Raw genomic sequence first — 14,025 nt, 5'->3', positions numbered from 1 at the left:
CTACTTCCTGAGCCACAACTGCCCAACAACATGTTGTCTTCTATACATTAACAATGTGGAAAGATTTGCACTCTTGACTCCAGGCCTACAAGAAATTGATCACGTATAGCATCTGAAGAGCCTCCTTCATAGTGCAGTATGCTTCATCACACCCTGGGCTGGACCCTGGACACCAGCATGAACTCACAAGGGAGTGATAACAAGATTAACACCTGCAGACTGACCGCAGACATTTAGTCAAATAGGGAACCCAGTCAGATCTTTGTCAGGTCAAAACATATTAGAGACACTTGATTAATGCATTGTATCTACATTTATGAATTCAGTTAGAGTCCTTAATTGACAGGGAAGGACAGCCGGGGGGGAGGAGAGTGTCTCTGCTCTTTGCAGATGATGTGGTTCTGTTGGCATCATCAGACCGTGACCCTCAGCGCGCATTGCGGCGGTTTGCAGCAAAGTGTGAAGCGGTCGGAGTAGAGCCGCTGCTCCTTCTTGTCGAAAGGAGCCAGCTGAGGTGTTAAAACTGGTAGGCGATCCCGGTGTAAACCCATCTGGCCTGGGAACGCCTCGGGGTCCCCCAGGAAGATCTGGAAAATGTTGCTGGGGAGAGGGATGTCTGGAATACCTTACTAAGCCTGCTGCCCCCGCAACCAGGCCCCGGGTAAGCAGAAGATAATGGATGGATGGATGTTTTGACACTGTGAGCAGTGACTGTCCTTTTCAAGTCAAGCATAATGGAAACTAGCCAATTCAACAACATCTAAACCAATGAAATACAAATGTCCATTTGTCCATTTGAGTCACAAAGCACCAGAATACAATATGTGAGGCTTTCAGTTGGAGTTTTGTTTGTGAAAATTAAAAATGCCTGACAATGAGGCATTCAGCGGGGGGGTTGTGTCTGAGGGAGAACTCGCTCAAAGAGCAAACTTTTGGATTAATGTTGGACACCTGCCTTCTCCACACCAGTCCACACACACACACACACACAAACACCACGCTCCATACAATCTGACTGTGTGCAGGGGTTTGGTTCAGCTGTACAAGCAAGCTAAGCAGAGCCTGGTATGGGACTCATGCTGCTCCTAATCCCTTTCCTGCAGCTCGCCTACTGTTTGTGTTTGCAGCACACTAGTTCCCAGGGGTGTAACGTTTTATCACACCCCCCTCCTTGCCGCTACATGCGCCACATGTGGTGATTGTAAGGCTGGGGAGTAATTGGTGGTGGTGGTGGTGGTGGAATCTCTCTGCAACGCACGCGCTGAGCATTGGGGTTTAACGCACAGGGACGAGGTCTCTGTGGCTGCCGCTTAAAGGATGACGACTGAAAGGAAAATCGAGGAGAGGAAGAGTGAAGAAAGATATGATGTGCTGAAACTGTAGGATCAGAGTGGAGGAAACAGACCAGATACAACATCATGAGAAAGCAAGATGGTGGCAGCAGTATCTTCTCTAGCCTGAGGGCTGGAACAGTGCGCTGGTGAATCTACAGAAACCAGGGCAATAAAAGTGAATGAAAAATGTCCACCTTCCCTTGAGGGGAGAATAAGAAGAGGAGGATGAAGAGAGTGGAAGCGAAAAGGAAGAGGAATATCTAAGATAGAAAATTGCAAGTTAAGTTAAAAATGGTGTAACTCTACTGGGGGACAATGGAAAGGAAAAAAAGTGAATAATTCATCTCAGAAAGATGTAGCAGAGATATATAAATATTAAGTACAAACATTTTCTTTTAAAGCAATATTTAAAACAACTATTTGAATATTAATTAAAAAGGGCATTGTGGGAAGAGAAAATGTTGGTGGAGAAAGGTGATTTGTTTTTATCATGTTCAGTACTACATGTCTCAACCTGATCTCATGAGAAGCCGTATACATTTTAAGGACATTTTAGTCTTTTTGCATGTCATTTCACTCCACAGGGTTTACGCAGTGAAACAGCTTTTCCCGTCATTTAAAACCACGTTATTACCATGAAACTGTCACAGTTATGTTTAGGTAACAAAACCACTTAGTTAGGTTTAGAAAAAAAGGTCATGGTTGGGCTTAAAGGGACTGTTTGTAACTTCTTACACGTATTAATCAATCAGGTTCGGTGTCCCATGCGCGCTCGCGTGTGGCTAGGCTGTTCAGACTCAGACTCCAACCGGTGAATAACATCTTTTTTTGGCTCTGGATGAGCTTTGCCAAGCCAGGAAATCACCAATTAAGTCATAAGGGTTGTCTGTATAGTAAACAAGGAGATCTAAGAAAATATCATTGCTGTTGAGTTTTTATTATTGGAAATGTAGGACCCAGCATGTTTTGGAGATTGAACCATACTGGCTTCTAGAGCTTCCTCAGTTTTAAATCTTTTGGAAACTATCTCTTGGGGGCGCAATATTAAATCTCTGGAGTACCGCTTTAAGACAATTCATATAAAAGTGAATTAGTACTGTATAATTAGACAGGTGGTCTATGACTTTAGAAGCGATACTGAGGGTAGACTAACTGAAGGGGAGATTATACAGCTTGTTCATACATAGTAAAAACTTGGCCCGTTTGATGAGAGTCTAAATGATGACTAAAAGCCCATGACATTTTATTCAGATACTTTATCGTGTTGTTTTTGAGTATTCCTAATTGCTCTGTGCACAGTATGTCAAAGTTAATGGAAAGTCTCCAACAGAATGGAGAGTGTCTCTTTAAAAGAGCTTCAGCCAACAGGAGACACAGATGAGAGATATTAACACAGCATCAGCTCCTTTAAAGGGGATCTGTTTACTGATCATGGGGTGGGGAGTGCCACTCTGCATGCTAATCATCTCTTTAAAAAAAAAGAATTGCAGAACATAAAAATGAGAGGATACAACTTGATTGTTTTGAGTCATCAAATTATGGTAATTACTTTAATTTTTATGTGCCAGGAGATAATGTGGTGTCCCAGCTTTGGAAATGTCTGCTTCGTGCCAGATTGTTTTTTTTTTCTGTTGTGTTCTTTATCCTGTCACCAAGTCTGTCTTTTTAACATTTAGTCGAATTGATAGTTAAACTAAAAGCCAACCATGGTGCATGTGAGAATGCAGAGCTCTTGTATTAAATCCTGAAACTAATTTGAGCGATGCACACATCAAAGAATGACGTGTTAATCATGTCTCAGAGAAAAAATAAGATTTCATCACAGTGCTACAGCAGTTAAAATTATCAACTCAACTCAGCTGTCTTCTGGTGTGATGTTTGGTTGCCATGAAAACTGATAATGTATTCTGTGGCGATAAAACGTCTGTGGTGGATTAAGTGTGTAAAGAAACAAGCATATGTTAAATTACATTCCCATACAACTTTTCTCAAATATGTTTCAAGGTAAATGTATCTTTTCCTGGAATACAGAAGAAAACACAGGATTAATGTTGTAACGTTGTGTACAAAAAACTAACTACTTTGTTAGGTTTAGTAAGAGAAAATATGATTAAAATAAGAGGAACACTGACTTTTAGTTTCATACGAGACACAAACAGCAGCCTCCTGGGTGAAAGTCCTGTGTTGGTTTGACCCATCCACCACCCCGATCTCTTTCCTGTCATTATCTATCATTACAAACGTAATGCAGGACATGATCAGCGGTCTCCTGGGTGAAAATCCTGTGTTTGTTTGACCCATCCACCACCCCGATCTCTTTCCTGTCATTACCCATCATTACAAACGTATATGTGATACGTTAAAAATAAACGTAATCTTACGTAAAACGTAAATAGTGGATTTTCAAAATAAACCTCCAACGTAGGTCTACTTTGATTTGGGTTTTACTTAAAAGATAACAGTTTGGGTTATTTTTGTGTAAAAAAGAAGTACGTTCGTTATGGAACTGGCATTAGTTAACTGCATAAGATACGTCACAAAACTACAGTGAAATAAGTCAACTTTGACTTGGTTTCACGCAGGACACGATCAGCGGTCTCCTGGGTGATAATCCTGTGTTTGTTTGACCCGTCCAACCTCCCCTACCGCCTGTCTCACGCAGACTTTCTTAAACTTTATACTACATCATTTGCTCTGAGTATCTAATAATAACATGGATGGAGTTAGATGAAAGGCAGGTGCGCCTCATACAGAAACTAATGGGTAACTCGGTGCATCAGTATCAGTATCAGGCACTGACCAAGCGTCAGTATTTGACGAGTTGAGAGTGAGAAACAAGCCCCCAGGAAGCGCGCCGGTCATCGATGCCAATTTTCCTAATAGCTAGTTCGCTGTGACCCCGTGACCGAGCCATGTGACCGAGCGGACTCTATTGCGCCTGCTCTACGGGCCCAATGGATGCGGAAGATCGCCGGAAGATTCTGTACTTTTCCGAAACTTTCATAGGAGTGAACGGGACCCGGCCTCCAACACTGTATCCAGTTCTCTTAATACATCCGTGGTTAGAACGGGTTGAGAGATCCCACAGCAACTATCCCATAATATAACGATACAAGGCACCTCTTTTTTGTATTGTTTCTCCCTCTTATTTTTTTCCCCTGCTTTTACCTGTTACGTTATCTATGTCAAATGAAGTCCAGTTGCAGACTCGACAACTAAAGCTTATAACCAGTGAATTACTTTGTGAGCTATTTGTGGCAGCAGAGAAGATATATAACAATAAATAAACAAACGCTAAGTATTGCATGACTTGCTGTCATTTCCCCAGAATCTGGTTATACCTCGGGGGTCCCTGCAGTGCACATGGTGCAGGATGACTGTCGCCAAAACCGTCCAATGAATTTGTTACATATACAACTTCAAGGTTGTAACCAACCTTGAAGTTGCAATACTACAATCACAGACTGTAACTTAAAAAAAAACATCTGCATCCTTTCAAGTCCTAACTCAGTAATTACAAAGAGACACCCCCAGTCCCTGTCCTGCTCAGTAGAGGAGACATGAAATGATTTTAAAAGGGCACAACTTCTCTCGCTGGCAGAGCATCGCTCAAGAAAGTTGAAGAAGATGTTCAAAGGGGAACCGAAGGCAGTAAGAGCAATGCAGCGCCATCAAAAAAAGACTGCAACAGAAGACTGCAAGATAGTAAGGTAGCGACTGTACTGTATATAGGCCACACTGTAGGAGATGAATACACAACATCACAGAGCAGAAATCACATTGCTTCGCACAAACTGAAACAGGATGAGGTTAAAGTTAGGTTAAGATTTTCACGTATTCATTTTGTCAGCAGTATGACCATGTGGTGAATTTCTGACAGGGTAATTTGAGCTCATTCATTGAATTACATTGCGGTGATTAGCGCAGCTGAATTACATTATCGGTGTGTTATTGTCAGCCATGTCCCAGGTGAAAGCCGGCGACTATCAACATGTTAATATTTAATGTCATGTTTCATATTCAACACTGACGTGATTGACCACGCATGGTAGCACAATGGACCACGAGCTGTCGGGGCAGCAAAGAAAGCCGAGCCTGGAGCCTGGCGTTTAAATAGACCCGAGGTAAATCATTATTAAACATTTGAACTTTAAACTAATTCACTAACATTAATAATAACACTTATGAATAGAAAAACACATTACTGGGAATGAATGAGCTTCTGTTTTCCCATTTAATCCTACATATGAGTTTTATAAATATGCCGTTTACCCATTATGCTTTAAAACATGTGGACTATGTAGCTTTGCAAGATGTGTTTGGAACAAAACCTGTCACTGTTCACACGCATGTGAGACATACAAAAGGGATAAAATAAAAGGAAGAAGAGGAGGACCTCACCCTGCCATGACGATAAAGAAATCCAGTCGGTTCCACGTATCCCCGAGGTAACAGCGTCGACCAAAGATTCCCAGGGCGACCATCTTTATAACCATCTCCATAGCGAAGAAGAAGTAGATGAATGCATCGAAAGCCTGGCAGAAAGACACGGAGAGACAAAGAGACACAGAGAGACAAGGAGACACAGAGTCAAGAATGAAAGAAAGAGGAAGAGAAATACATTTCTCAGTGCTTTAGGAGACCACAAACATCCATTCTTCTCCATCGGAGGTGGAGACAGAAACATCATCTATAAATGTTAGCTGGTCAAACTAACAGAAAGAGATGAAAAGATATACAACAAGAAAATACTAAATTTGTATCTAATCTTTGCTTTTATCTTGTGAAATTACTGTATATGTGTGTATATACCATTGGCCTCTAAATACTATTCAGATTGTTTAAGTCTTAGAAAAGAAAATGACTTGTTGATGGAACATCTCACAACTGTTTGGCGTGCACAATTTGACGAGAGGGCGAAATAAGACTTTGTTTTATAATACATAAGCATGGTTGGGAGGATTACTTAAAAAAATGTACTCCAATACAATTACTTCTGAGGTTATTTCACAACACACTCTGGTGCTGGTTGTTCAAAATGTAACCAGCGGATCTGCCGTGCGTGATTGTGTCTTGACAGTGCGCAACATCAGTCCAGTTAGAGACTGCAGATGGAACAGATACCTGCTGCCTTCAGATGGCGGTACTCATAAAATGCACTGACTTCAAAGACACCAAATCTCACTGCAAACTAAAACGAAAAGTTGGCATCTCTGTGCTTTAAATACAAAATAATGGTGATATCTCCAGTCAGTGAAAGCATTTTTTCATTAACGTTAGAGGCCACTGTGTGAGACACGTGCCGTGAAGTGTTGTAATATATACACATGTACATAAGGTCGGGTACAACTGTAATAAAATGTGTGATATAGGACTTTAAATATGATGCGATTGTTGGTGCAGGTTTCCTAATTTAAAAAAAGAAGAGTTTGCAGAAAGTTCAGTACAGTAGATGGAACTAAAATGCAGCAGCTGGTGTTCTGAATCTGTAGCAACATGCTGATGGCAGTTGGAGTCAAATCTTGGAGTCAGTGGGTTCATTCTGCCTGCTGTCAACAAAACACACATTGATGCTACTGGGGGGGTAAATGTTATGTTTACTTGACTCATATTTATCAAATAGGCGCTTTGAGCCAAGGCCAAGATGTGTGCAGACAAGATCATCTCATCAGGGTCGCTCCAGTAACATGAACTGTCTGGGCTGTCCAAATCCACCATTTATCAACTTTGTAATAAGCCTGAAGAGAACTTCCTGAAAACTTTTTGCAGACTTATAGAGTCTGTTTCAGGTACACACGTCGTTGGATTTAGCCAATAATCGGACACAATTTAGATATTCAACACAAATATATATATACAGTATATATATATATAAAATTGTATATGTTTAAACAAATCTGTAAAAGAACAGATATCTGAATTAGGGCTGTCAAAGTTAACGTGATAATAATGTGTTAACGCAAATTAATTTGAATGCTACTAATTTCTTTACACACTGACAGCTGTTGTTGCCTGTTGGGCTGCAGTTTGCTATTTTGTGATTTGAGCACATGTTTTATGCTAAATGCAGTACCTGTGAGGGTTTCTGGACAATATCTGTCATTGTTTTGTGTTAATTGATTTCCAATAATAAATACATTTGAATGAAGCAGCAGATTTGTCCACTCCCATGTTGATAAGAGTATTAAATACTTGACAAATCTCCCTTTAAGGTTTTGAACAGTTAAACAATTTGCAATTAATTTGTGATTAATCGCGATTAACTATGGATTAAATATTTTAATCGATTGGCAGCCCTAACATAAATGTATGAAGGCTTGATATTGCAAACAAATGTGCAAATTCCATTCAGACCCATCAGAAATAACAAAATACTCTGAGATGGACTATAAGGTCAAGATCTTGGCATTGGAGTTCTCTCCTCACTCCCCCAGTTCACTGTTAGACTTTATGTCTGTAATAGAGCTGAAACAATTAGGTGATTAATAGAGTAGCTGATGAATTTTCTGTCAATTGCTTAATGGCGACCACTACAGCCTTTTTGGCAATTAATTAATAATCATTCGTCAAGCAACAATTCCCTGGTTCAATGTGACAGTTTGATGCTTTTCTTGGTCGTGCATGACAGTAAACTGAATAGCTTTGTGTTTTGGACTGTTGGTTGGTTTAAACTAGATATCTGAAGACGCCACCTTGGTCTTTGGAAAACTACCAGGCATATATTTCACTTTCATTTCCTGACATTTTTACAGACCAAACACTTGATTTAGAAAATAACAGATTCATTGTTAATGAGAATAACTGCTAGTTGAAGCCTGGACAGTAAGCAATTCTGTAAGCAAGTCCAGAAGGTGGAGATTCAGATTCATCCAATGACTCAACCCAGCGGCACCTTGGGGATGAAGTGGGTGATCATCCTGCAGTGTTTCCAAGCACACATTCAGATTGGAGTGATCCTCTCCTGAACCAGGATACTTATAAAAGGCATACTGAGCCAAGCCAGGTTTCAGTAACCTCCTCTCTTTCCTCCTCTTCTCTCCTCACCCTGTTTCCCTCCCGGGCTTCTCTCAATCATCAACCTCCCCATTTTCTCTCCTCCCTCTTCCTGCCAATCTCTTACTTCCATCTCTATTCCTACAATCGTTTTATTTATCTTCTGCGTCCTATCTTTCTCTGACAATTTAATATCTCTCTCTCTCTCTCTCTGCCAGCCTCCTTCTCTCTATTAAACCTCTATTGCTCTCCTCCCCCCTCTCCCCAGTTGAGCAGTTTGCCCTAAACGGTGGGGTAATGGAAAATAATTTGTTTGTACAGTAATCAGAGATAAGCCCCACATCGACATCCCCCCACCTCACTCCAGCTTTAATCAAGCATCTAATTAAAAGAAGGGAGCAAAAAAAAATAAAAAAAATAAAAATAAATCAAAGATCTCAGCTCGCTAATGCGTGTTATTGCTGTTGTGAGCAAAGAGCCTAGATTAGCTGCTGTTCTTTTCTGTGTATACAGGGGGATTAGGGATGAACTGACTCGCTTGGCGTTGCCTGTAATTTGATTTTCAGAGGGAAGTACTGAAGGCAACATGATCTGAATCCGAAACCATCGATGTGAATCTTTGTTTTTGTTGCTTGGCTCCGAAAAAAGCGTCCTACTTAGCAGTCCTGGAGGGGTGGATATAAATGCAGGACTTGCCTACTAATGCGGAGAAAACGCTCACAGTTTTGCAACCTTGACCTTTGTCGAGAAAAGATGAACGAGGCGCTGCCTTTTGTAAAGTTTGCTGAACCAAGCGAGGTGAAAACTCATCTGACATTTGCACAGCTCTCTTCTCACACCTCTCGCTCTGTTTTGCTTTTTTTATGCCAGTCGTCTTGTGTCTTTTTTCTTTCACTTCTTTGTCTCTATACTTCTCTCATTATCCATCTTTCTCTTGTTTGTTACTCCCCTTCTATCGCTCTCTATTCTTTCATGCTCCGATGCTTTCAATTGTTTTGTACTTTGGCAGGTAGAAAATTGTGTATATACGCAAGAGTATTTCATTGTGTGTGTTTTGCAAGTATAGTCCAATTCATATTGAGGTGGATACTGACATTGATAACGATATACTGTATATATCAGTGGCGGCTGGTGACTCCAAAAATTGGGGAGGACAGGAGGAAAACCAACCCATGGCATGTTATTTTACACAAGTTGGCCACTTATCTCTACTTTCTTTATTTATTCATTAAACATAAGAACATAATTCACATTCAGTATAACAATAACAAAAGAGCCAGAGGTATATCGCACTAAACAAAAATATTAAAACCTACACATATTTAGTGTCTTAATAGCCTTTTTCTTTGTCAAATTAGAAAGTAGTTTCACATATTGTTAAACATCAATCAAGAAAACAACAAAATAAGGTATTTATTGTTACATTTATATTTATGATTAAAAGATTAAAAGAAAACATTTCAAATTTATTATGAGAAAATACCGTTTTTCTTTTTTTGAGGAAACCAAACACCACATTATCCCATAATAATGGCTTTAAAGATAAGGTCAGTGATAAATCTGCAAAAGTCTTAATGTTTGTTTGTTTTATTTCTGCATGTAGTGATTGACAGGGTAATATTTCTGAATAATGTTGAAGGACACTTCCTTAGCCTTATTCACTATTAGGTATTTATGAGGAGGAATCCAGACCTTCTTCCAACCTCTTGCCTCTCAAAAATAGAGCAGGAGCAACCTCTTCTGCCTCTATGGACCAGCCTCTACTGGTATATGTATCGCCCCAAACTGCATGTGATTATCATAAAGTGGGCATGTCTGTAAAGGAGAGACTCGTGGGTACCCATAGAACCCATTGCATTCACATATCTGGAGGTCAGAAGTCAAGGGACCCCTTTGAAAATGGACATGCCTGTTTTTCTTCTCCAAAACGTAGCGTAGGTTTGGAGCGTTATTTAACCTCCTTTGTGACAAGCTAGTATGACATGGTTGGTACCAGTGAATTCCTTAGGTTTTTAGTTTCATATGATGCCAGTATCTTCACACTAACTTTAAAACTGAGCCTGCCACAATTTAAAAAACGCAAGTTACACATATTGTACATGTTAACTTTGACAGCCCTAGTTTCAACACATCCTTTAGAAGTCCGTTAGAAGAGGATAAAGCATCCACAATGAGTCGTGAAGCATCATAAGGACCAAACTACTACTCTAGTTGCGTCTGACTCTCACAGAACAAACAAAAATGCAAAAACTGTAGATAATCCGGAATTCACTTATCATGCAAACAATCGTTTACCCATCCGCTCATCTATCCACCTACAAGCCGACTAAATAACTAACTAAGCCTCCAGAGGTTTTAAAGTCCACATGTGTTACAGTTTATAGATTGTGCTGGTGAGGCACCGATGAAATCACGGTATTGAACAACGGATTTTCTGAGAGGAGAGTATCGACTGTGGCGCTGCAGCGCCAGGGAGCCGAATCAATCTACTGTGTGTGTTTCGCCTGTTTCATGATGAGTGTGGTGCCTTGTGTGTGTGTGTGTGTTAGTGTGAGAATGTGAAAAACACAGGACGCCGGGGTGATTCAACGAGCGCTTCACACCGACAGACTGAAGACATACGCGCACACGCTCGCGCACAGATGTTACACCCACTCAGGCCACCTTTTGACATAAGTGAGGAGGGATTCTGTGTCCTGCCAGATGACGGGGGAAAGCTGCCGGGGCGCCGTACGTGAGAAAAGTCAAGCTCGCTGCACCATAAAGACCACATGCTAGCAAGTGAGTCACTGCGAGGAGTTACAGGCTGCAGCACGGGAGGGAGAGCGAGACGAGGGACGACCAAGAGGAAAGGAACACGGAGAAGGAGAGTGTGTGTGCATTTGAATCAGTGTGTTCTCTAGGTGTGGGAATAAATGGATACAGGTGAACACTTCCTAGAAGCTTCACTCTCTGCTTCTAGGAATGCGAGGGCATGTGTGTGTGTGTGTGTGTGTGTGTGTGTGTGTGTGTGTGTGTGTGTGTGTGTGTGTGTGTGTGTGTGTGTGTGTGTGTAGTGAGCACATGTTGTTGTACACAGTGTTTATGTGAGTTTAGTATGTCGGCTTTTGTGTAGGCTATATATAAAAATATGCATGGCTGAGTATAAGAGCGCAGATTTGTTAACGCATGTTTGTAAGTGCTTTTCCACCACGTAGATGTATGTTCTTTAGAGCCTCTGATCAAATATACATGATCCTGTGTAACTAAGTAAATGTTATTTATAGCGCACTTTCAAAAACAGTAGAAACAAAGTGCTTTCTGAGAAGAGAAAAACAAGAGTAACTCAGCCAACGCAAGTGGCTCTGCAGAGTTGTAAATGCTCATCGTGAAGAATGTCAAACTGTAAGATAAAGGTTAATGGGCGGGTCCATCCGTGTTCACATAACAGTGTTAGCTGTGGTGAATGTCCCTCTTCACTGGTTAAAGAGTGCGTTGCGTTAATTGTTCAAATTAGGGCTGTCAAAGTTAAAGCGATAATAATGCAAATTTGTTTTAACACCACTAATTTCTTCAACGCATTAACGCGACTTGCAATTTTCAGGTTGTAGTGGGCATAAACTATATACTGGCATCATATGTAACTAGAAAACCTAAAGAGTCCATTGGTACCAACCATGTCATACTAGCTTGTCATGAAGGAGGCTAAATAACATTCAAAACTGTCATGGCCATTTTCAAAGGGGTCCCTTGACCTCTGACCTCCAGATATGTGAATGTAAATGGGTTCTATGGGTACCCACAAGTCTCCCTTTTACAGACATGCCCACTTTATGATAATCACATGCAGTTTGGGGCAAGTCATAGTCAAGTCAGCACACTGACACACTGACAGCTGTTGTTGCCTGTTGGGCTGCAGTTTGCCATGTTATGATTGGAGCATATTGTTTTATGCTAAATGCAGTACCTGTGAGGGTTTCTGGACAATATCTGTCATTGTTTTGTGTTGTTAATTGATTTATAATATTAAATATATGCATACATTTTCATAAAGCAGCATATTTGCCCACTCCCATGTTGATAAGAATATTAAATACTTGACAAATCTCCCTTTAACGTACATTTTGAACTGATAAAAAATGTGCGATTAATCGTGATTACCTATGGACGATCATGCGATCAATAGTGATAAATATTTGAATCGATTGACAGCCCTAGTGCAAATAAAAACTTGAGTGCACTAAGATACTTCAAAAACAGCTTCAAGCCCTCTGAGAGCTGATCCAGCTGTGCAGTTGTCATTAGTAACCAAGATGTCACTACTCAGGGCAGGGCGTCTCATTTATTAAACTGTGTGTTCCCTGAATTCCTCCTTTATTGCATCTGTCATTTGCACCTTAAACACGAAGGACATGAATAAGATACATGTGGACATAATTAAAGGAACTGGATAAATCAATGGACAGATCAAACAAACCTTCCCTTTAGCTGTGGTAGGTTGCAGTGACACGATACTTTTGTGTAAATGCTGTTAGCCGTTAGCGCGGTCACAATGACTCCAGCATGTTGATATAGTGATGTTTTGTAAAAGAAAAAACAAAGTTGGGAGATTAACAAGTGCATTGGGATTCCTCCTATTCATCATTCATTCTGTTGTTTTCCGTTTGTAGGATGTCCTTGGTTTTGTTGCTTATTATTTTAGGGATTCTGTGAGTGTTATGTGTGATTGTCTGTCCTATCTTTTGTCCTCTATATATCCATAAATCAAATCAAATCATCAAATCCTATTGAGACCAATTTCATGGCAATCCAATCAATAGTCACACACCAAACAGGCTGACATTCCCAACCCTAGACGGCACTAGTGTGTGTAAAAACATCAATACAAAACGACACAAACCACAATATACTGTTTAGTTATCACCATTCAAATAAAAAAGGGTCACACTTTATATTTACTACCATTTATAAATATTTTGTGGGAATATGAAGAGTGAGAATGGCAAAAGTATGAAGTGCTTATGTGTGTTTTAGTGTGTACCTGCAGTATTTGGCATCGGTCTGAGGAGCAGTCGATGTTCTCGCAGGGCTGGTACATTCCCAGGGTCACGCAGTTCAACAAGATCACCATCATACTCACTCGCTCGAACCACGTGGAAACATGGGCGGTTAAGGAGAACAGCTCGTAGTAGAGCGGAGACACAGAACAGGACAAATAACCTGTGACATTCAGAATTCAGAATTATCTCAGTGATTAATGATGAGAGATAGGTAGGTCTGTGCACATGCCTTCGACAGTCCCAAAGTTAGTATTATTGTAAAACTGCAACAGCAATATGAGGTGAACCCTGCATGGGTCCAATTCAGTCACAAAATGTCAAAGTTTCAGAGTACAGCTTTCACTTTCAGGATCTTTCTTGGACAGCTAAAGCCTACATGTTGCTGTTAAAGTGTAGAGTATAAGAGCAGTTATAGCTGTGGATGTATCGTCTGCAGTAGCAATGAAACATATAATGTGTGATGTTTACGACGTGAACACTATTAAACAAGCAATTTCAATTTCTATTACTCCCCCGACACTCACACGTTGAAATGTTAAAGCTAAACAAGTTAGAAACTAAGGAAATTTCACAGAATTGAATTCCACCATCCTCTACTATCAGTGTGTCCTCGAGCACGGCACTAAAACACTACTTGTTCAGTGGTTCCTATACATGGA

The 14,025-nt window shown here is 40.5% G+C and overlaps 1 protein-coding gene across 1 annotated transcript in view; it reads right to left on the bottom strand.

The window, feature by feature from the left end:
* The window catches only part of LOC141765075 (voltage-dependent T-type calcium channel subunit alpha-1I-like), a 166,557-nt gene extending 153,103 nt beyond the window's left edge, over positions 1–13,454 (bottom strand). Inside the window, exons 1-2 of the mRNA XM_074630929.1 lie at positions 13,348–13,454; positions 5,736–5,869 (exon numbers count right to left, since the gene is read on the bottom strand). Of these exons, the coding sequence (XP_074487030.1) occupies positions 5,736–5,869; positions 13,348–13,440 (227 nt within the window). The 5' untranslated portion in view covers positions 13,441–13,454. The remainder of the gene's footprint in view (positions 1–5,735; positions 5,870–13,347) is intronic.
* Between the last annotated feature and the right edge of the window lie 571 nt (positions 13,455–14,025).

This window comes from Sebastes fasciatus, chromosome 3, assembly GCF_043250625.1.
Source record: "Sebastes fasciatus isolate fSebFas1 chromosome 3, fSebFas1.pri, whole genome shotgun sequence".
In the NCBI taxonomy this organism is placed as follows: Eukaryota; Metazoa; Chordata; class Actinopteri; order Perciformes; family Sebastidae; genus Sebastes; species Sebastes fasciatus.
Note: the sequence above shows the minus strand (reverse complement) of the source record. Positions and strands in the feature narration are given on the sequence as shown.